The sequence below is a fragment of the Panthera leo genome, chromosome C2 (genome assembly GCF_018350215.1).
Source record: "Panthera leo isolate Ple1 chromosome C2, P.leo_Ple1_pat1.1, whole genome shotgun sequence".
Lineage (NCBI taxonomy): Eukaryota > Metazoa > Chordata > Mammalia > Carnivora > Felidae > Panthera > Panthera leo.
This window is the reverse complement of record NC_056687.1, coordinates 84,207,617-84,232,931: the sequence shown is the minus strand read 5'-3', so window position 1 is coordinate 84,232,931 and position 25,315 is coordinate 84,207,617. Positions and strand designations below refer to the sequence as shown.

Here is a 25,315-nt window from a genome sequence, read left to right as displayed (position 1 = left end):
CATACCACCTCTTCCCTTTGGATTTACTTTTATTTTTAATGAAATACATTCTTTTGTAGGGGTGATCTGTTTCAGTTTTTATGTCTTTATTTCATAATTATTATTGAACACTAATTTAGGTACAGAATTCTAGATTAACATTTACTTTCACTCAATATTGAAGATACTACTTATTCCATTGCTTTCTGACATTTATAATTGCTGGTATAAAATATGTTTTTAATCTAATTGCCATTACTTTGTTAGTAATCTGTGTTACATGGATTTTAGGGTTATCTCTTTGTCCTTGATATTTTGTAATTTTATTGTGCTGTATCTATAATATTTTTTCATGTTTTTCCTACTCTGTACTTGTGTGTGCTTTCAGTCTGAAGGCTCTTATTAATATGGTTCAGAAAATTTTTCAGCTATTTTTTTTCTTTAAATATTGCTTCTCAAAGAATAAAATCATTCCATTTGCAGTAACATGGATGGAACTGGAGGGTATTATGCTAAGTGAAATAAGTCAGTCAGAGAAAGATAGATATCATATGTTTTCACTCATATGTAGATCTTGAGAAACTTAACAGAAGACCATGGGAGAAGGGAAGGGGAAAAATAGTTACAGAGAGGGAGGCAAACCATAAGAGACTTAAATACAGAGAACAAACAGAGGGTTGATGAGGGGTGGGGGAGAGGGGAAAGTGGGTGATGGGCATCCAGGAGGGCACTTGTTGGGATAAGTACTGGGTGTTGTGTGTAAGCCAGTTTGACAATAAATTATATTAAAAATACATACATACACACATACATACATACATACATACATACATACATACATACATACATACTGCTTCTCAGCCTCTAATGTTCTCAGTCTAGAACTCTTGCTTGATACTACTCTGTCTTCTATGGCTTTTAAACTTCTTTTTCATATTTCTCATGTATTTTCTCTCTGTGTTGCTTTCACTGTGAATACCTTAGTTCTAGCTTCCAGTTCACTAATTCTCACACCTGTGTCCAATCTAGAGTTCATACTGTCTTCTGAATATTTAATTTAAGTGATTTTTTTATTTCCATATTTATTGGACCTCTTTCAGTTTTGTCTGTTTTTGATGCATATCTGTGTGGTTTTTCTCATAATATTTTCTTTTAAAAAAAGAGATATTATTGTTACCTCTTTGGAGGTTTTATACATATTTAAAGGTACACAAATTTTTTTCAGCTTCCTTTCAGTTGAACCTGACTCTAGGACCCAGATACAAAGGGATGCTATTAATCCTTATCATGTCAAAGGATTTGAACTTCAGACTGCCTGTTTCTAGACATGGAGTCCCAAAGGCTCAACCCTTGATTACAGAAATGATTATCTTATTTTAAACTTAGCTAAGTCTTTTCTTTTTAATTTTTAAATGTTTTTATTTTCGAGAGAGACCAAACACAAGTAGGGGAGGGGCAGAGAGAGAGAGGGAGACAGAATTGGAAGCAGGCTCCAAGCTCAGAGCTGTCAGCACAGAGCGTGATGCAGGACTTGAACCCGTGAACCTGGAGATCATGACCTGAGCTGAAGTTGGATGCTTGACTGACTGAATCACATGGGCAGCCCAAGTCTTCTTAATTAAAGAAAACCAGGTATTTTATTCATCTTTGCTTTTGTGAAGCAAAGGGAAGAGCTCACAGTATAGACTTTTCCAAGGCCAATAACAAATATCAGCAGCAAGACTTGAACCTAGAGAGTTTTTCCAGAGAGCTTAGCAGTGTAGGAGAGAATTAGCAGTAGCAGCAGTTTTCCCTGTATCTCTCTTTCCCAATCCTGCCACCTTAAATCTGCTCAAGAGTGAGGCAACACTAGGAAATGAGTTAGGAGAAGAAATTTCTAGGCAACAGTGGTACTCTGGAGACACAAGTGACAGGTTTGTAGAGGAAGAGGAGAGAAGTGGTGGAGAGTTCCTGTAGTTATTCAGCTATAGCCATTCTCAAGTTGACACAATATTTTAGGTACCAGAAGTTGTTAGAACGTGCTTGTACCTTAGTGTATATCCTCTTGAAAATGTTATCTACTATAAAATGCAATATATATAAATTGATTTTGAACAGCATGGCAAGTTTTTTTGTTTTTTTGGTTTTTTTTTACAGTTTTCATGTTTTTAATTTCCTTTTTGTCTTGAACCTTGGGAGATCAAAAATTTATTTTGAAGTTTGACAAGTTTGTGATGTTGAAATAGATATTAGAAATGATGAAAAGAGATAGGATGGTTGTCCATTTTAATTAATAACTCTTATTACACCTGTAATGGAATTATGTCACATTTAACTCTATTAAGAAGGATGTATTTGATAATCTTCTAAAGGGAAAAAAGTGAGTCATCTAAGGAGTTACTGCTATTTCAGTTAAAATTTTACTCATTTTACTTGATATTTTGTTTCTTTTTTTGTGTGTTTAAGAGGCCTTATTTTTTCTAAATGAAGTTTTATATAGAACAGAGGCCCTTGGGGCGTCTGGGTGGTTCAGTCAGTTGGGTGTCTGACTTCGGCTCAGGTCATGATATCACAGCTCGTGAGTTCAAGCCCCGCATCAGGCTCTGTGCTGACAGCTCAGAGCCCGGAGACTGCTTGGGATTCTGTGTCTCCCTCTCTGCCCCTCCCCTGCTCATACTCTGTCTCTCTCTCTCTCTCTCTCTCTCAAAAGTAAATAAACATTAAAAAAATAAATAAATAAAAAGAACAGAGGCCCTGACTTCTCATTTTGGTATTTCCACAGTACCAAGCATACTACCTAGTATATAGTCAGTGCTCATAATATTTATAAGTTGTATTTTTTAAAAATTAATAGGATAATTTAATAAAGGACATACTAAGTAGTTTGATATTTCAGAATGCTCAGATATCTTTACTCACATTTGGTACAGTGCCTCACATTGTATCAAGCACATCTTTTCCAATAAATACTTGTGTTACTTATTGGTATTGTAAGATTTTGCTCTGAAGAAAGAGTCTTTTGCAATGAGTGCAGTTGGCAGATAAAGCGTAAGTAGTTGTAGTCAGTTCATCTTAATCATATGTACATAGGAAATTGTTTCTTCACTCTTATATCTCCTGAGCTACAAAGGGAATATAGATATATTTGCTTATCTCAGTTCTCCACTGTGCTCTTTAATATACAAGTTTGAAAAATGCTAACAAAGGTATAAGGGTGGACTTGATTCTTTACTATTGAAAAACTGGCAAATGGTTCCCTCATGTGTGTTTTCCTGTTGAAATTTAAATGTGAAGGCACAGGCCTCTAACTTAGATGTGCAGGAGACTCCTCCCCTCCCGCCCTTTGTGGTTCCAATTCTTTATGCGACTTTAAAGGAAATTGGTTCATTGCTTACCTGCTAATGTTGTCAACCTTTTTTCCAGCATATATTTGCAGAATTTGAAAAGAAAACAAAAAAATTTAAAAACTTAGGTATTTATTAGGGGACAGTGAAAGTCAAAATTCTTAAAATTTTTTTTAATGTTTATTCTATTTTTTTTTAATGTTTCTTTTTTGAGAGAGAGAGAGAGAGAGAGAGAGAGAGAGAGAGAGAGAGAGAGAGAGAGAGAATGAGCTGGGGAAGGGCAGAGAGAGAGGGAGACAGAATCTGAAGCAAGCACCAGGCTCTGAGCTGTCAGCACAGAGCCCAACATGGGACTCGAACTCATGAACTGTGAGATCATGACCTGAGCTGAAGTCGGAGGCTTAACTGACCGAGCCACCTAGATGCCCCTAAAATGTTTATTCTTAGAGGGGTGGGTGCAGACAGAGAGAGAGAGAGAGAGAGAGAGACAGAACCTGAAGCAGGCTCCACGCTTCGAGCTGTCAGCACAGAGCCCAATGCAGGGCTTGAACTCATGAACCCCGAGATCATGACCTGAGCTGAAGTCGGACACTTAACTGACCGAGTCACCCAGGTGCCCCTGAAAGTCAAAATTCTTAAGTAATCATAGATGGTTTTGATAATCTTTATACTGTCTCCTAGACCATGAGTTCCCTAATGATGATGTTTCCCATAGATTGAGATAAAGTTTTCAGTCACTCTATGCAAAATAAGAAAAACTAGGTCAATGTAATGCCCGTGTGTGTGTGTGTGTGTGTGTGTGTGTGTGTGTGTGTGTGTGTGTTTGCTTCAGTTTGTAGATGTGCTTGTTTTTAAGGACTATTTTTTTAACTTTTAAAAAATTAACTTTTTATCTTAGAATAGTTTCAGATTTACAGAGAAGTTGGAAAGATAATACAAAGAATTTGTATATATTCCCTTCACCCAGTTTCTCTTACTAATATTTTACATTACTAGGTTAAACTTGTTACACTGTGAACTAATATTAATACATTATTATTAAACACTATACTTTATTCAGATGTTAGTTTTTCCACCAGTGTTCTTTCTTCTGCTTCAAAACTCCATCTGGCATAACACATTACATTTAATGATTCCTTGATCCTTCAATAATTTTGTCTTTCTCATAACTTGATTTTTCTCCCTCTTTGCCAGATGCTTCATTTCAAACCTAAAAATATGATTCGCTTACACTAAAAAATACACATATTTTATTTGATTCAGCTGTAATCACTATCCCTACTTCCCCACTCTCTTCTTTACCCCTATTTAATCAATCCATTATAGCCTTTTTAATTTTATTCAAACTGTGTTGATCAAAGTCACCAGTGATTTCCTAATTATTAAATTCGGTGCTCTTTTTTTCAGTTTTCATCTTTCTTTACAGCATATGAAATAATTCTTTTTTGCAACTTCTTCCTGTGTTTCTGCCACACCTCTCCTCTCTTTTCCTTCTCTCTGGTGATCTTTCTCCTTTGCTTATTCCTTTTCTCCCACGTGTATCTTAAATGAGAATTCCATCTCTTGCCCTTTTTCTCTTCTTTCACTGTGCACTCATAACAGGCAGTCTCATACATTCTTTGATTTTAACTATCATCTTTATGCTTGCTGGGTTCCTATCCCAAGTCCAACCCTCTTTCCTAACATCTAAACAAAAATATCCAGTTGCTTTCTAAATATCTATGCTGGGTGTCCCACATTGAAATGAGAAAATAATTGTAGTTTGATCTTAAATATGTGAGTGGAAATAGGAAATTAGGTGATATGTAAGGTAAATAAGACCTAAATCACTGAAGTTTTATCAACTCCAGGTGGGCAGGGATTAAGTCATCTATTTCTTTATATCACCACTAGTCCTTAGCTTATTACAAAGCATGTAGAAAGTACTCAGTAAATACTCTTTGATTGATTGCTAAAGGAAATTCTTTTCATTACATGTAGAAGTCAAGAACTGTAGATCAGCAGTACAATTTTAATAGTCATTGTGCAGTGTAAACGAACTGCTTGCTTCCTGGAAGAAGTGAAAATAGTCTTCTGTGTCTTTTAAAAATACATTTTTAGAATTATGTCAGTTTGACCCAGTGTTGCTAAATAATAATTTTTCTGCTTGAGGTTTAATTTTCAATTTTTTGTACCAGTAGTTTAGGATTTGCTGGGTCCTATTTGTTTAACCTTGTACATATATGTTTTATTTTCTTCCGAAGCATGTTTTTTAGGTTCCCAGTGCATAAAATTTATAAGACAATTATCATTTTTCCACCCTGCTGTTTTCTACTTTTTGTTTCAGTTCTTGTCTAAATAACTAAATAGGATTCACTCAGCGTGTCTGTTCTTTAATTTCAATATATTTTTATGTTGTTTTTATAATTTTTTACCTAATACATTAGCTTGTTTAAATCTATACTTGAAAATATTTGTTGTGGTTTCCTGGTTTGAATACTGGCAGTACTGCTTATGGTAAAAGCAGCAACTTCTTCCTTGAGGGATTCTGTTATAGACCCAAGACAGTGAGTATTTGTAACTTATATTTTGGTCTTCCAGGTATCTAGTTGCTTTTCAACCCTGTCAGACCCTAACAAATATTTTATGAATGCTACATCCCTTCTTATCCAGTGATAAAATTTAAATCTGTAACCTGCCTACACTAATAACTTCTTTAAAAAATCAACATCAAGGGGCGCCTGGGTGGCTCAGTCGGTTGAGCGTCCGACTTCGGCTCAGGTCACGATCTCGCGGTGTGTGAGTTCGAGCCCCGCGTCGGGCTCTGTGCTGACTGCTCAGAGCCTGGAACCTGTTTCAGATTCTGTGTCTCCCTCTCTCTCTGACCCTCCCCCGTTCATGCTCTGTCTCTCTCTGTCTCAGACATGAATAAATGTTAAAAAAAAAAAAAAATTTTAAAAATCAACATCAAAACTGAAGTTGTTACATGAAGAATAGAGAAATACAGTTATATTAAGTAATTTCTATTTCAGAAGGTAAGTGTGCAGTCATAACTTCAGTAGACATAAAGATCAGATATTATAATCATTGTGAATCCATGGCCACTAATGCAGACTGCTGAAAGTATAGTGTATACTTCCAAGGCATACCTTGGAAATATTGTGGGTTCAGTTCCAGAGCGCTGCATGCAATAAAGTGAGTAACACAACAAAGCAAGTCAAATGAATTTTTTGATTTCCTAGGGCATATAAAATTTATGTTTACACTATATTAAATGTGCAACATTATTATGTCTAAAAAAGCAATGTACATACCTCAGTTTAAAAACACTTTATTGCTAAAAAATGCTAACCATAATGTCAGCTTTCAGCAAGTCATAATCTTTTCCTGGTGGAGGGTCTTGCCTGGATATTGATGGCTGCTTACTGATCAGGGTGATGGTTACTAAAAGTTAGGGTGGCTGTGCCAGTTTCTTAAAATAAGGCATCAATGAACTTTGCTCCATCAGTTGACTCTTTCTTTCATGAAGGTATAGTTTCTCTGTAGCACGTGATACTGCTTGATGACATTTTACTCATACTAAAACTTCTTTCAAAATTGGAGTCAATCCTCTCAAACTCTGCCACTGCTTTATCAACTACGTTTATGTAATAGTCTAAATCTTTTATTGTCATTTCAACAGTCTCCATAGTATCTTCACTAGGAGTAGATTCTCTTTCAAGAAACCACTTTCTTTGTTCATCCATAAGAAGCAACTCCTCATCCGTTAGAGTTTTATCATAAGATTGCAGCAATCCAGCCACATCTTCAGGCTTCACTTTCTAATTTAATTCTATCTAGTTTTCTTGCTATTTCCACCTCGTCTGCAGTTGTTTTCTCCACTGAAATCTTAAACCCCTCAAAATCATCCAGGAGTGTTGGAATCAATGTCTTCCAAACTCCTGCAAATACTGAGATTTTGACCTCTTCCCATGGATCACAGATGTTCTTAATGGTATCCAGAATAGTGAATTCTTTCCAGAAGGTTTTCAGTTTACTTTTCTCAGATGCATCAGAGGAATCCCTCTCTATGGCAGCAATAGCTTTATGAAAAGTTTTTTTTTTTTTCTCACTGATTCAAGTTTTTATTTAAATTTTAGTTAACATATGGTAAAATTGGTTTCAGGTGTAGAATTTAGTGATTCACCACTTACATATAACACCAAGTGCTCATCACGACAAGCACCCTCCTTAATGCCCACCACCCATTTAGCCCATCCCCTGCCCACCTCTCTCCATCAACCCTATTTGTTCTCTATAGTTAAGAGTCTCTTATGGGTTGTTTCCCTGTCTGTCTCTTTTTCCCCCTTCCCTATGTTCATCCACTTTGTTTCTTAAATTCCACATATGAGTGAAATCATATGGTATTTGTCTTTCTGTGATTTATTTTGCTTAGCATAATACACTCTAACTCCATCCATGCCATTGCAATAGCACAATTTCATTCTTTTTGATGGCTGAGTAATCCTCTGTTGTATATATATACCACATCTTCTTTATTGAAGCACTCTTTCGTAGTTTGGTTGTTTGTTGATGGTGCTGCTATAAACACCGGGGTGCATGTGCTGCATTGAATCAGTAGTTTTGTATCCTTTGGGTAAATAACTCATAGTGCAATTGCTAGGTCATAGAGTAGTTACACTTTTTAACTTTTTGAGGAATGTCCATACTGTTTTCTAGAGTAGCTATACCAGTTGCATTCCTACCAACAGTGTAATAGCATTCCCCTTTTTCCACATCGTCACCAATATATGTTGTTTCCTGTGTTGTTAATTTTAGCTATTCTGACAGGTGTGAGGTGGTATATCATTGTGGTTTTGATTTGTATTTCCCTGATGATGAGTCATGTTGAGCATCTTTTCATGTGTCTGTTGGCCATCTGGATGTCTTCTTTGGAAAAATGTCTATTCGTGTCTTCTGCCCATTTCTTAACTGGATTATTTATTTTGGGAGTGGTGAGTTTGAGAAGTTCTTTATGGATACTAACCCTTTATAAGATACATCACTTGCAAATATCATCTCCCATTCCAAAGATTGTCTTTTAGTTTTGTTGATTGTTTGCTGTACAGAAGCTTTTTATCCTGATCAAGTCCCAGGGTTCATTTTTGCTTTTGTTTCCCTTGCCTCTAATGACATGTCTAGAAAGAAGTTGCTATGGCCAATATCAAAGAGGTTGTTGCTTGTGTTCTCCTCTAGGATTTTGATGGTTTTCTGTTTCACATTTAGGTCTTGAATCCATTTGGAATTTTTTTTGTGTGTGTATGGTGTAAGAAAGTGGTCCAGTTTCATTCTTCTGCATGTTGCTGTCTAGTTTTCCCAACAGCATTTGTCTTGAAGGTCAAAATTACTCCTTTATCTGTGGGCTACAGAACGGATGTTGTGTTAGCAGACATGAAAATAACATTAATCTTGTTGTACATCTCCATCAGAGCTCTAGTTGCATTGTCAATAAGCAGCAGTATTTTAAAAGAAAGCTTTTTGTCTGAACAGTAAAGTTTCAACAGTGGGCTTTAAAAAAATTCAATAAACCATTTTTGTAAACAGATGTGCCATCATCCAGGCCTTGTTTTATTTCTAGAGCACAGGCAGAGTAGATTTAGCATAATTCTTAAAGGACTTAGGATTTTTGGAATGGTAAATTAGCATATTGGCTTCAACTTAAAGTGGCTACAGCTGCATTAGCCCCCTACTAACAAGGGAGTCAGCCTGTCCTTTGAAACTTTGAAGCCAGGTATTGACTTCTCCTCTCTAGCTATGAAAGTCCTAGGTGGCATTTTCTTCTAATACAAGACTGTTTAGTCTATATGGAAAATCTGTTGTTTAGTGTGGCCACCATGATTAATTATCCTAGCTCTGTCTTCTGGATAATTTGCTGCAGCTTCTACATCAGTACTTGCTGCTTCATCTTGAACACTTGTGTTATGGAGGTGGCTTTTTTCCCCCTAAACCTCATGAACCAATCTGCTCTAGGTTCAGACTATTCTTTTGCAGCTTCCTTTCCTCTCAGTCTTCATGGATTAAAGAGGGTGAGGGCCTTGTTCTGGCTAAGGCTTTGGTTGAAGGGAATGTTATTAAAACTGGTTTGATTTTCTGTCTAAGCCATTCTAAAACTTTCTCCATGTAAGAAATAAGGCTGTTTTGTTTTCTTATCATTGGTGTGTTCACTGGAGCAACACTTTTAATTTCCTTCAAGAAAAAAGGAAAAAAAAAATTTTTTCATTCACAGCTTGAATAACTGGTACAAGAGGCCTAGCTTTTGGCCCATATCAGCTTTTGACATGCCCTCACTAAGCTTAATCATTTCTAGATTTGATTTAAAGTAAGAGACACGTGACCCTTTCTTTCACTTGAACACTTAGAGGTCCTTGTGGGCTTATTAATTTCAATATTGTTGTGTCTCAGGGAATAGGGAGGCCTAAGGAGAGAAAGAGATGGGGAATGAAGCAGTCAGAGCACACATAGCATTTATTGATGAAGTTCGCCATCTTTAGGTAGAGTTCATGGTGCCCCGTAAAATTACACTAGTAACATCAAAGATCACTGATCACAGATCATTATAACAAATACAACAATAATGAAGATGTGTGAAATAGTGCAAGAATTACCAAAATGTGACACAGAGATGTGAAGTAAGCAAGTGCTGTTGGAAGAAGGGTACCAACAGACTTGTTGACACAGGGTTGCCACAAACTCCATTTGTGAAGAACACAGTATCTACAAAATGCAATAAAATAGGTATGCCTGTATTGGTGACTCAAATTCAAGTGACATTTCCTTTGGTGATGTAATTTCCTGAAACAGTGAACCAACTGTTTACAAAGTTCTGACAAATCAAACTATTATCTTCCTTCAGTATATGTGGTAGTTGCATTCTTGAAAAATTAATAAATCCATGCAAGATATTTTGTAAATAGAGATTCATATTATTCTAAAGAGATTTTCTATCAGTGCAGATATCAGGCAGGGCATTTGAAAGTTGTCTCACGGGACATTCCTTTGTTGGCAGGACTCTCTAATGCGCTGTAGAATATCTGATATCTCTGCCCCACCCACCCATCCGTCCATCCACCTACTAATTGTCAGTAGACCCTCCCCCAATCATTGTGAAAATCAATACCAATACTTACTTCTGAAATGCTTCCTAGAAGTCTTCCTTCCTTTTCTTAGGCTCGTTCCCCAAGAGGAGTTTTGACTTTGAGTCATATAATCTTTTAGCTGTAATAGAGAGCTACTACATATAGTTCTTTGAGTAAGAATAAGAAGCACACTTAAACAGTCAATCAGAAAAAAATAGATGAGTAGAAAAGTATATGGTCATTCAGAAACATTATTTCAGTAACAGTATTATTTTGGTTGATTTACTAAATGTTAATGCTTGGTATTACATTGTATCTATCTGATAACAGGGACAGCATATGCTTTCATTCTGTGTAAGAGCAAGAGTGTTACAGATTTTGAGCAATATTAAAATTTTTTGTAACTATGGCAACTGAAAGGTAAATTATCTAGATTAAGGAAAGTGGGACCGGTGTGGGACCGGTGTGGGACCGGTAGGGGACCGGTAGGAAGTACAGGATTGTTGGGTTTTCTTATTGTTGCTTCTGCTCTTGTTGTTTATTTGGTAGCAGTTTCTTGGTTCTGGCATTCCTGAAATCAGGTTTCTATAAATAAAATTAATGAGGCAATTGTGTATCTTTCTTCCACCCTACTTTTTTTTCCTACTTTTTGTGTCAGTTTTTGCCAAAGTAACTAAATAGGATTCACCCTCTGTCCTTTGACTTGAAGATGTTTTTTCATGCTATTATTTAGAATTTTGTGGTTGTGTCTTTGTTCTTGGTATTTTTAAATATTAAACCTTGTATATACTGTGTAAAAGATATGGTTTTTGATTGACTACATGTCTCTAGCCTTTCTCAGAGTTGTAATCCATTGCTTCTGTTATTCTAATTAGGACCTACAAAACCATCTTCATTGCCATTGCTGTGTACGATTGTGAGGGGAGAAGGTAAAGGTTCAGAAGTATTTGAAAAACTGGGTAGAAATTTTTTACTTAGTTACCTCTAATTTGGATACCACAGTTAGAAGATTTACCAGTTTCACTTCTTGTCCAGCCAGTGTTCAACCTGATAGGCAGAACAATAGCAAATAAATAAATAAATAAATTTTAAAAAAAAAATCAAATTTAGCGTTCTTTGTGATTTTTAAATTTGATCTAAACTAAAACAGCCTCACACATTTATTTTTTTATCATAAATGTCTCTGTTGCCATACATGGAAAACACCAGCGTGACAAACAAAAGAAATTAAATATTATGGTTGAATTGTGATCGAATAGGGCTCTTCTAATCCAGAAAACCCATGGGAAATTTTCAGATGGCTAAAATTGATATTTTTAATTGTGGTAAAATATATGTAACATAAAATTTACCATTTTAACCATTTTCAAGTTTACTGTTCTGTGGCATTAAGTACATTCACATTGTTGTGCATATCACCACCGTCCATCTCCTGAACTTTTTCATCTTCCAAAACTGAAACTTTGTACCCATTAAACACAAACTCCCTGTTCCCCTGTTCACTAAACATCTGGCAAACTGAATTTGACTATCTCTTACATAAAGAATCATACAGCATTTGTTCTTGGCATAATGTCTTCCAGGTATATCCATATTGTAGCATGTGTCCGAATTTCCTTTTTTAAGGCTGAGTAATAGCTCATTGTGTGTATATACCATATTTTGCTTATCCATTCATCTGTCGATGAACATTTGTGTTGCTTCCACCTTTTGGCTATTGTGAATAATACTCGTATTATTCAATATATCTGTGTACAAATATCTGTTCAAGTCTCTGCTTTTACATTTTTTGTATGTACCCAGAGGTGGAATTGATGGATCATATGATCATTGTGTTTACTTCTTTTGAAGAGCCTCCATAATATTTCCACAGAGGCTGTACCACTTTACATTTCCACTGGCAGTATACAAGGATTCCAATTTCTCCATATCCTTGCCAATACTAATTATTTTGTTTTGGTTTGTTTTGATAGTAGCCATCCCAGTAGGTGGCTAAGTGGTACCTCATGGTTTTGATTTGCATATCCCTAATAGAACTTGGTTTCTTTGACATCCAGAAATGAACCCCAACCAACTGTAAAGTTATAATAAATGGTTTTGATAATAAGATAAATCTAAGAACAGCAGAATGAAAAGCTTCTTATTAGCCTCTCTTTCATTAGTAATGATGGGTTTCACTCTACAGGATCACTTTTAAAGTTTTTCCTTTTTCTTTTAAATATCATTGAATTTAAATTCAATTTGGTAGAAAAGTTATTGTTAAAAATATTTAAAAACTAAACTTAGAACCTCAAAACTACAGAATTTATTGTATCCAGTAAATTATTCATTAATTTCAGTAATTATTCATTAAATAATTAGCACATACTATCTTTAAGGATCTTGTAGTCTGGGGACACCTGGGTGGCTCAGTTAATTAAGCATCTGACTTTTGATTTTGGCTCAGGTCATGATCTCACTGGTTCCTGAGTTTAAGCCCCACATCGGGCTCCATGCTGACAGTGCAGAGCCTGCTTGGGATTCTCTCTCTCCCCCTCCCCTGCTTGCACAATCTTTCTCTCAAAATAAATAAATAAGCTTAAAAAAAAAATCTTACAGTCTGGAGGGGGAGCTGGATATACAGCCAAGTAATTACTAATCTGTGTAATAAAATCTATAATGAGAGTATATAAAAGGTTTGTTGGGCATAATAACAAATGCCTTCCTTTGTTTCTGGGGAAAAAGAAGTGTCAGGGAAAGCTCCATTGAGAAGGAACCTCTTAAGCTGAAACTTGAAGGATGAAGAGGCTTTTGCTGGAGGTAAATGTTGGCACAGAAAAATCAAGTTTGGGAAGTAATATAATCTATCAGAGATGAGCTTCCTGTAATGAAGCATTGACAGATGGTTTAAGAATTTTGGAGTCAAAGGTCACTCTAAATTTTATATCCTGTAGTTAGTCAGTCCTAACCTACCCCTGCATTTAAGCCAACTTCCTGGAAGCCCAGACTGGTTTGATAGATGGAGAACAACCTTAAGTCCTAAAATGAAAATTATGTAACAGGAAACAAAAATGTTTAATTATTGTGTTTGTATACATCACAAGTATTTTAAGTTATTCTCTATCACCTTCCATTGTTAACAGTGTAAAATTATCTTGCCCTTACAGTACCTTCATATAGGTATATTTTATTTAAAGTCTATGTCCAGGAAATAATAATTCACAATTAAGTTTATAGATTTGGTAAAATACACTAAATCATTCTTCCCCAGAATCATCATATTTTTACTAGGCCATTTTCATGTGCCTGTGTACATTGGAGGATACAGCCAACAAAAAATTACTTTTTGTCATATAAAGCATGTGATTAAAGCTTTTGTTCATTTATTTTAATAACAGTGGTATTGCAGTGTTGACTCTGCAGCTTTTTGGGTTTTTTGGTGTATGGTTTGTCTTGAAGCTTTTTCTTTATATTTTAGAGGGAATAGATCACATATAAGAATAAGAAGCACAGATTTACTTTGATCACTGTGAACTCTAAAGATGATATTTTCTTAGTTATTGTAAAGAAGTGTAACAGTTTTAATTATAGGACTACAGTTTTAGCCATTGTTAGCGTTTTATTTGTAATATTTGTAATTTTCCTAAAATCTTTGGGATTTTAAGATTACGGAGAGGCTGGTATATTTGGTATGAAAATGTAAAACGTAGTGATTCATTTCCAAGTACTGCTGTGTGCCAGAGACCAACTTCTAAAAATTATAAAGCTATTTAGTGGTTTGGTTTCCCTAGATCGCATCAGTTTTTGGTTATAAAAGGAATCTCTTTCAAACCATTCCTATGTGTTGTCAGTTTGTTCCCAAGATGCCATCATGAGATTTTTTCTACCTTACCTCCTTTTTCTTTTTAAATACCTATGAATTTAACGTATGCTCACAAATCCAGACTGAAAAGAGGTTTTAAATTTCATACTTTTATAGAATATGAGAGTTTTTTATTTTTAAATTATTTACAGTTGTGTGTTTCCAAAGCTTGTATCCTACTTTTCAGCAGGAATTAAAATAAAATTAGGGTGGCTAGAATAGTATTAATCTATCTAAATTCCTTTCCCTAGGGCAAGGTGAATCAGGAAAAAGGAGCAGGCTAGCATCAAGGGGTTGAAGGTGTGAATGGGTAGTCTGAGATGACAGCAGAATATGTGATGTGTGCCAACCTTGGCATGTAGCCTTGACCAAGTGATTAGGAAGTTCAGACTGTATTTCTTTCTTAGTGCCATGACTTGCTATTAATGCTTGCTAGAAAAGTGTGAAACTGTACTTGAACTTCACACTAACAGTATAGTTATACACTTAATTTTGGTCACGTTTGTTTTGGCTCCTGTTAAAGAGTAGAGGTGTTATTGAAACATAAAGATTCTAGGGGCGCCTGGGTGGCGCAGTCGGTTAAGCGTCCGACTTCAGCCAGGTCACGATCTCGCGGTCTGTGAGTTCGAGCCCCGCGTCAGGCTCTGGGCTGATGGCTCGGAGCCTGGAGCCTGTTTCTGATGCTGTGTCTCCCTCTCTCTCTGCCCCTCCCCCGTTCATGCTCTGTCTCTCTCTGTCCCAAAAAAAAAAAAAAAAAAAGAAACATAAAGATTCTCTTGTGTTGTTTTTAAAATCTGCAATATTGAGATGGAGAACTGATTACAAAAGCAAGACTTTAGATAAGTGGTTTTAAGCTTCTTTACATCATGAGAAACCGATGAAACCTATGCTCACTCTCATTGGAAAAATGCACATGTTAAGTGAATCTGCATACAGTTTCAGAGATTCACAGACCTGAAGTCCATTTATGGATCCTGCCCTAAGTCACTTTCTTTATTTTTGGACAGTGTTATTCTTTTATTTAGTTGTGGCTGGCTTAATTTGTTGCAGAGAAGACGATGCTAATGAACTGAAGTTAGAGGTTTGATTTCAATAAGGGACAGCTAGGTGTACTTATACTGCAGTCACAAATATAAAATTTAACCGTTTTTGTGGAAAAAATAACATCCACACATATATACATGCCATTGATTATAAAATGATTGAGATCATGTGAATTAATTACAACTGAAAAAAACTCAAAATACGTAGGTGGATTTTGTAGCATCTTTGGGAATTAAGGAAAAACTCCTCAATCTCCTTTTGGAATTATCTAATGTTAAATTACCATATTTTGGAATATACTGATTTTGCACTTAAAATTCAGTTTAAAATTGGTTTTATTTTTGGAACATTTCAATATATTCCCTTGAAATAATTGTAGGAATCTAAGGAGTTTCAAACTTTAGTATGTGATTACTGGTACAGTCAGTAGAGATGAATGGAGAAGGATGTTTGCATCCTAGGAAGTCATGAATGAGATGTTGCAATAGTAACATATATAAATAACATACATATTTTAGGGGAGTCTTTGTTTTGCACTTTGTTTCTTAACTTTAGATGTACTTAGTAATAAATTCCAGTCTTGGTGGAATTTAGTGAAAAATAAAATTCTGTATCAGTGGTTCTTAGTCTCAATTGTCTTGACATCTTCCTAAAGATATATATATTCTTTCAGACCCACAAATGTACTTTCTTTTTTCTTTAATTTATTCCAGAAACTTACATACATGGTATGTAATTTGCTGTTATTTTTACGTGGTTTCAAAGTGGATGTGGAATAAATATGCTTCATGTAGTCTAATGTTTCAGTTACCAGTGTGTCCCTCTTATATAACTTTATGAACTTTATTGGCAAACTTCCTGTGAACCCCCTTTGAGAAATACAGGCATGGACTATAGCAGTAGCATGCCAACTCTTTATTCATTTATTTGTTGAGTTAGGGCATATTATGATTTGCTTGAGTAATTAACAAATCACATAATCCTACATGGATTAGCATAGTACTTAACCTCAATACATATTTGTTGAATGAATAAATAGCACATATCTTTAAGGTGATTGCAGTATTCTAGATAGAGCAGTAAGTTCCAACTCTGATTATGAGGCCTGCCTTTCCCCCCCTCCATAAGTTATTATAGGGAAAAATTGTGAAATGTTTAAAGGAAAATTTAGGAAGAAGATAAATATGCATGCCATATTTTATCCTTGAAGAAACTGATTTTGAAATCAGACACATAATGGCACATTCACATCCACAAAATGTGGTCATCACTATAAATAGCATAAGCAAATAAAATGAAACTTCATGGTTTTTTTATGGAGCATACAAATGCATTTAATTTTCACAGTCTTGTAGTAGCTGTTTCTAAGATCACAGAATAAAAATTTTTAAACCAAGAATGACAGCAGTTGAAATCTATACATAGCACTGTTAATATTCTGATGTGCTAAACAAAATATACCTCTAGGTAATATGGGAATTTCCACTATCTGTGTATGTATGTACTTAGTGGAAATTTTACAAGGATGCCAAGCATCAAATGGCAGCCACATTACTTACTTAGTAGATTACTAAATTAGAGTCCTTAATGGCTACAAGTAGATCATTGTAATTACAAATACCAGCTTTAGTTAACTTTTTCCTTACTTAGTAGCAATAGTAGAGCCACAAACAAAGGTCTTGCTTTTGGTGGTTGCTTTCATCCTGTCATAGGATTGCCAAGATCTGCCAAAAGAGTATTGAAGACTCACTTGCCACCTAGGAAAATAGTAAAATACTGTGGGAATAAAGTATCAGCATTCTTGTCCCAGTGAAAACTTTTACATTGGAGATCATTGATAAATGTACCTCGAAAAATGGTTTCCTAAATTTGAGGCCAGAATTACATCTCCACATTTCAGGGATTCAACTGATAATATGACTACCACAAAGAGATGATTATGTGGAGTGAATCTAGGCAGGACCCTACCCAGTGCATTGTGAGTCTCGTGGGATCAAAGTTCTTTGAAACCAAGTTGATCTGGGTGTGGAAGAAGTAAAATATAAACCTCTGTCATCAGATGTAGTAGGTGCTGATTAGGCTATAGGTACACAGAACTTCCACATCACTGAGTAGGAATCCATCTTAAGAGAAAGGCAAGGAACCCCTAGGAATGAAAGGGAAGGAAAGAAATACTGTCCTCAAATGCTTCTGTAGATCTTCTACATGATTTTCCCCCCTTACAGTAGCATTTCTAACAGTATGGATTATTTTTCATTACCAAAGGTATTACCTAAGTGTTTATTTATTTATTTTTTTTTTTTTTACTACCATGAATGTATATTTTATTTTTATTTTATGTAAATCTTATCCAATTGCTAGGTATCATTTATATTTCTTATTTATATTTGGTACATTCCATTAGTGCTGTGTTTCACATACACATGGGTGTTATCTTTGAAGGATTATTATAAACCTTGGATGTCTGTTGATCACTAAAAATTGAATCAATTGATTCTTAACAGTAATCTTTTACCTCCCTGCAGCATTCTTTTTTTTTTTTTTTTTTTTTTTTTTTATTTTTTAATATATGAAATTTACTGTCAAATTGGTTTCCATACAACACCCAGTGCTCATCCCAAATACCTAAGTGTTTATTTGAAGATAATATGTTAGTTTACCTGGGAAAGAAAAATATATATGCCTTAACTCTGCTAGTAATTAGATTGAGCCTATATGCAGTTCAAGGCCAGTAATAATATGTGCAATCTGGTCAGTTAAATAAAACCAGCAATAAAGAATCATAACAACTAACCTTCTTAGTCATTATTTTTCTTTTGCTTGGTCTTAGGGTTTTGACCCACCACATCAAAGTGACACAAGAACTATTTACATAGCCAACAGGTTTCCTCAGAATGGCCTTTACACACCTCAGAAATTTATAGATAACCGGATCATTTCATCTAAGGTAAGGATTAACACTTATTAAAACTATAGATATGTTCCATTTTGTTTTGAAAAGTAATTTATTTATTCCAGTATACATTTATATCCTTAAAAATTCAAGGAAATGGTGTTTGGTAAATATATCTTACCCAAAATTGTGAACTGTAAAATAAAAGGAGTTGCCAGTTGCTTATACCAGGTAACTAACATGCCAAAAATTATCCCTAGTTGCAATTAAACTGAGGAACTAAATATTTATACGGTGTGCCAGGTACTATGTTAGGTACATCTCATATCATTTAATTCATACAGCAACTCTGAGATCGCTTTTACAAAGTGTTATACTCATTTTATATTTGTGTCTTTAATTAAAGTGTTGGGAAATAATTTACCCAGGGTTGCACACTAAATGACAGGATTGGAGTTTGAACTCAGTTCTGTGTGACTTTAAAGCCTGACTTCCTCTAATTTTATCACTCTTCTGTAAACAAGAAATTTACATATATAGTACCAAGGTACTGCTTCACTCACGTATTCTTCCTTGTTTCATTTTTTTCTATAACATTTTTAAGATGTCTTTGTTTATTTTGAAACTGAAGATTACAGGTTAATGCTGTCCCAGTAAACTTTTCTCATGATGAAGGAAACGTTTTCTGTGCTACTATGATAACCAGTAGCTGTTTAGGGCTAGTTAGGCCTTATAATATGGCTAATGCCACTGAAAAACATAATTTTTAATTAAATCTTAATTTATTTTCGATTAAGTGTCAGGAGCCATATGCAACTACTGGTTACCTATTGGAAAGTGCAGTTAGGATGTGAATCAGACTAAGAGTAAAGTTTTCCTTAGATCATTGCTATTGTTTGATAGACCACTTTAAGAAGCGTCTTTGTACTGCTCCTTCTCTGCCTTCCAGAGTAACTAATTGTATCTCTGTCATCCTGCTCTCCTCTTTCCCAAGAGTATTGTCTTAGGTCAGTGGTTTCTTTGTTCTGCCCCTTTTCTCATCCTTCACATTATTTACAGATGCAACATACCCATTAGTGAGATCTGTCATTTTGGACAGTGGTTCTAAAGCAGAGGGCAGGAAGGGAAAATGTTAGAATCTAGGGTAATAGAAGAGCTTTAGATTAATGACACAGTTCTTAGTAAATCATGCAAGAAGTAAAAGTCCTTGAAAATTTTAAGTTTTTTTTTAACTTTGTGTATAATTTATATATAGTAAAATTTCACCAATTTTAAGTGTACAATTTGATGAGTTTTGACAAATGTATAGCATCATGGGACTACCACAACCAAGATAAAGAGTATATCCAGAAGTAAAAAGTTAGCAGCCAGTCCCCCTCCTCCTCATCTCTAGCACTAGCAACCACTGATCTGTTTTCTATAACTATAGTTTCACCTTTTCTAGAATATCACATAAATATAGTCATGTAGTATGAGTCTTCTCTGTCTGACTTCATTTCATGTAACGGTAATCTTGAGATTGATCTTTGTTGTTGCATATATCAGTAGTTCACTCCTTTTTGGTGTAGAGTTTAGCTATCATCCTGGGTTTGGATGGTTTACATTCTGAATTTGGGTCATTTTCCTTGCCTGGTTCTTTCACTACCAGTGTTTTCTTCCCCTTAAATTTCCATCTAGTTTTCCAGCCCTGAATTCAAATCTGTCATATTTTGTGATAAGGGTATAATTTTTCTCCCTACTGTTTGCTGCCATAGCTGTGAGAGTTGGATAGTGTCTCCAGGTTAAGAAGCCATAGTTTACAATTCATATTCATATTCCTTTCATTTGCACTTTTTAAAAATTAAACTCTCTTCTAGTTTCTATCTATATTTTGGATACTTTCCAGGATCCATTTTAAAATCTAGTTTTTGTAATCTCATCTGCTGTGAGTAACAGGACCACTTTAGTCCTCTGCCAGTATTGAAAGCTGAGTGTCCTGGAAAATTTGGGAGATTAAATATCTTTATATGATCGTATTCATATGCAGCAGTATTACGGTTCATGTTTTTGACCACAGTTTTAAAAATGTAGATATTTAAATAAACATTGCTTTTTTAAAAGCATATAAGGACTGTCTCTCTCATTATTCCCTTATTTATTCTACTAGTAATTTCTCACGTCCCTTCCAAACCAGATTACCTGCTATTCCATAAACCCATGTTGAACTTCCCTACTACTGTGCCTTTGCTGTGATTTCATATGATTAACCACTTCTTTTTAAATGTAGATTATATTTTTTGCAGAGGTTATAAATTTCATGTTTTTATGGAAATAGAAAATTCATGTTCTTGACCACAGATTCAGGAATGTGGATATTTATATACAATGTCCATTTTTTTCTTGACCATAAATGAGGCTTTTAAAAAAATTCCCTTTGTACTACCTTTCTGCTCCCTTTTTATTCCCTTAAACTCTTCTGGACTGTATTATTTTCTGTCCCACAAAGTCATGATGAACTTTGCTCTTCTCTGCCTGTGTTCGTGCTGTCCTCTTTTCCTGAAATGGTATCCCTCTCTTTGCCCCCTATTTTCAGCCTGTTGAATGTTGCCCTATTAAAGCCCATGTTGAATATGACCTTCCTCATTAAATTTTTCTCTCACTGACTGCTTTTCATTTTAATTCTTTGTATATTCCTTCATTTACTTTACCTTTCAATATAGCTATTGATGTTTATTCTGAATTTCTTCTAATATGAAAGCTTCTTTGTTTCTCTTATAGCACAAGAGTTTTGTACATTGTAGGTGCATGATACATCTTTGTTTAATTTACCATAGTAACTACCTTATTTAAACTTTACGAAAGATGTAATTTCATAATTATGTTTTGGTTTTCTTACTAATATCAGAACTTGAAGAAAAAAGATCAGTTGTATAGTCATATACATAGCTAAAAAAGAAGTTATACTTCTAATTTAATTTTATTGATCATTATTACATAATAAAATAACTTTAAAGCATAATTATTATTTTTCTTAAAATATTTTTATATTATTTAACATTTATCCTATAGTTTCTCTTCTACATATGATAGGATAAGCACAGAATATAGACTTGTTCAGTCTATTAATGTATTTTGTATTTTAGAAAACCTGGAAAAAACAATTCCTAATATTTGTAAGCTGGTTTTCATAAGAAATTTTTATTTATTCTGAGTTTTTCCATGTATTATTGAACTAGCCAAAGAAAATATCCTGAAACCAGTTACCTTATTGCCAATTTATGTAATTGTTCTTTTCAAGATTTTGGAAGACAAAAATACATTCTGTTATGATTTTAAAAGATTGATGTAAAGTTAGGACATTGCCAACTTGATTCTTAAAAAGTTTTACACATTTGATTTGGTAACTAAGGGACTCCAGTTAAGATCACCTGAGGATGATATGACCCAAAGTTACCATCTCAGAGACACACATTGAGCAGTGACTGGAAAGCATCTACCTCTCTTCTCTCCAGAGCCCTGAACATAGTCCCCAGTCCCAGATTCTGGAGCCACTAGTGCTACCACTACCACAAGAAAATGTGTTTCAGGTATCAGATTAGAACTGAGATTATAATTTGACCTGAAAGAAATGTTGTTAGGTATTGTACTATTTATATATCCTTGGGTCATAGAGACTGTTGTGGGCTTTCCTGGGAACTTAACCCTAATTGTTTATGTGGGGAAGGACATTTCAGATCTCAGCTGATTAAGAAGTGAATTTTTGAAGTAAGAAAATTCAGAAATTAGAACCATCTTACATTGCACCAGAGAAAATTAAGTAAACTGCCTCTTTAGAAATTTTGAATAGGATCAGTAACCACTAAGGCTTCATTTGCCTGACATCCGGATAGTCATCTGAAAAAAATTCATTTCTACCTAATGTATGTATGTATGTATTTCTTTATTTATTCATCTATTCTTCTAAAGTTTTGATCTCCACCTATGTGCTGAATAGTAGTGGTAAGTGCTGGAGATTGAGCAGTAAATAAAACAATGTCCCTAGCCTCAGGGATCTTACATTCTACTGAGAGAGTGTATATAGGGTGAAGTAACAGTGCTATAATGTTTGGCATATTATTACCCTTATAATATAGCATTATAGGCTTATATGCTGATTAATAATATAACAGACACATGGCAATTAGTATGAGCCAGTTTCTGTCCTAAGTGCATCATAAATATATTAGCTTATTTAAGCCTTATAACAACCCTATAAAATAGGGCTATTATTGTCTTCATTTTATAGAGGCACAAAGTAGGGTGCAGAGAGATTAGTCCAAGGTCATTTAGTGACAGTCTTACTTTAAAAATTGACATTGTGACAGATTTTCGTGTCCTTTATGAGATTGTCTTGGTGGTTATACCACCACTTATGTAAAGTGCTTTTAATCTTTTTCACATTCTTGGTTATTTTTCCATATTTTGTACTTAACAAAGAATAATAAAATAGTTATACCATTTCCTTTGTTTCTGATACTGAGCTAAATAAAATGGAAAATAAATTGTATCTGGAATCAGCATTTTTATCAGCTCTTGTTTATTTTTACACTTAGTTTTGTGTAACCAAAGACCAAAATAAATTATTAAATGTTGTTTTAGATTTGCCTTCTCCAACTTCTAAAAAATCAAGAATTTAATAGCAAAATTGGTAGATTCCAATTTATCTCATCTTTTTAAATTACACTAAAATTGCCAATAAATAGTATAAGAAAAAAAAGAATAGAATAAAAGTTCTGAAACTCTTAAAAAACAGTTTTTATAGCATCAAGAGTTACATAAATTTGTCTAAGGACTTCATAAATCTTATTTTGCTTTCCTTATTATTACATTGATATCGTATATATTATTTTAAATGTTAATTTATCCTTCTCTCTCTGTTTTTTTAGTATACTGTGTGGAATTTTGTTCCAAAAAATTTATTTGAACAATTCAGAAGAGTGGCAAACTTTTATTTTCTTATTATATTTTTGGTTCAGGTAAGCTTTATCACTCAATGGATTAAGTTTATATGACTTCGATCTTTAGGGAAAAGTTATATTGCATTCTAAATCATTTGACTATGGGATCAGTTTTTTCCTGCATAGCTTCCCCATTGTAATCAGTGAATGTAGTTATTTAAACCACATGCAGATTTCTAAAAAATAGCTTGTGAATTTTAAGATTAATTTTATTTTGTTTCATTACTGATGTGCTATGGTGCTGATAATTATAATCAAAGCCAATTTTACATTTCACTTGCTCTGCATCAGAACATAAATATTTTGACTTATATAGCACATGTTTTTGGCACATTTCTGCCTACGGAATGATCTTTGTCCAAGTAAATCTTTCTTTGACTTTTCCTTTGTTTTGAATTTAAATTTTACTTTTATTTAAAAAATTTTTCTAATTTTAAGAATCCCCATGAATATAGATTTTTATTATGGGAACCATTTTTTAACTCTATTCATGATAAACTCTTTGATAGTTTCTTAATTTTCACATTGTGCTTTTTTTTCTCTAATATCAAAGTATCAAGAGAATAGCTTATAAAATTTGAGTATAAGTCAAGATTTAAAAATAGTGATTGCCATTTTCTTTTAAAGGGGTTATTCTCTTCTGATAATACACGAGCAGTATCTTTCAGTGTGGCATTGGGTTTTTGTATAAACTCTGAACTTTACTCTCATAGAACCTGGAATTCCAATGGAAAAAAAAAACTTGTTAAGTAGTCACTTTAAAGCTTGAAGAAACACTTATATTTTAAAGAAATTGCTTTCTTTCATGAACAGAGAAGAAACTTCTGAGTTTTTATCAATAGAACATCAGCTTGGTTTTCTTGGAAAAGTGAGAAATTTATACTAACCATGTCCACATCACATGCATTTGTGAAATTACTAGCTAAGGTCAGGAATTCAGCTGGTCTGTGGAATAAAACAAATTTAATTGGCCTATCCAGGGTAAAGGAACATTAATAAACCATTGGGTCCATGTTTTAACTAACCAAACATAATTACTGCAAAAATTACTTCCCCAATTTGGTGAAACCTCAGTTGTATGATTTAGATCATGATTACAGCATCGTTTTCTAAGCTGTACCCCTCTGGCTCTGTAGATGTAACAAAATCCCTGTAGAGAAAAAAAAAAAAATCCTTTTCCTAGCCCTATTCCTTATTCTCTTTTCTTAAGTGATGAAATTATTCCAAATTCTAGGGTTAAAATTGCTGACAGACTTTTCAGCATTTACCAGGATGGGCAAAGAAATGTAAAATGAGATTCTGAGCAGCTGTAGGTCTGCTTCTAACAAATACTGAGGAGGAAGACCTTATGTACGCTGTGTTAAAAAGGTGAAGTGACTGAGTTCACTCTAGCAATATTTGTGGATATGCAATAGATTTAGATATTCTACTCACTTCATATAATGGCCAACAAAATGAACTTGGTGAAACTGTGAACTAAACTACATGCATGATTATTTTTTACTCTGGACAATCATATACACTTTATATAGTGTTCTCAGAATTCCCAATAAATACGAGATTTTAGATGTTAATAGTGTGACGTGTACAATATAAAAATATAATACTCTGTTCTTTTTGTTGTTGTAAATATAGCTTATGATTGATACACCTACCAGTCCAATTACCAGTGGACTTCCATTATTCTTTGTGATAACAGTAACCGCCATAAAGCAGGTATGAAAATACTTTCTATTGTTTTCCCCCCAGGTCATTTAGAAGTTGCTAAATATTTACACTTCACACTAACATTTATTGTTGTGAAAGTAATTTCCATAAGAAATCAGCAAATTTGTTTGATACTGCATATGGTAAAATTAAACTGAGTTAAGTCACCCTATTATATTTCAGGTACCTAGGGACTCACAGAATATAGTTAAAATATGTTGTTCTCTTGACACTCCTAGGAAGCATCCAAAAACAAGCATTTTAGATCTACAAACTAATTTATATATGAAGTACATTATTATAATCATCTTTGTAGGTTTGACAATATTTAAAGGAAATATAATTCAAAAGGGATATATTTATAGGGAGTGGAACACATACTTCTGACATTACCATTTTGAATAAGAATTGTATGGTCTTTTCTTACTTTCTACAACTTTCTCTGGTGATGTTGATTT

General features: G+C 34.2%; 1 protein-coding gene across 9 annotated transcripts in view; it reads left to right on the top strand.

Moving 5' to 3' along the window:
• The window catches only part of ATP11B (ATPase phospholipid transporting 11B (putative)), a 130,292-nt gene that overhangs the window by 11,248 nt on the left and 93,729 nt on the right, over positions 1–25,315 (top strand). For 7 of the 9 annotated variants that reach the window (XM_042902946.1, XM_042902945.1, XM_042902952.1 and 4 more), the window contains exons 2-4: positions 18,112–18,228; positions 23,079–23,168; positions 24,786–24,866. In XM_042902946.1, coding sequence (XP_042758880.1) covers positions 18,112–18,228; positions 23,079–23,168; positions 24,786–24,866 — 288 coding nt within the window. Of the gene's footprint in view, positions 1–13,095; positions 13,196–18,111; positions 18,229–21,562; positions 21,741–23,078; positions 23,169–24,785; positions 24,867–25,315 lie in introns of those variants that run through there. The other 2 variants (XM_042902944.1, XM_042902951.1) reach the window with 2 other exon arrangements.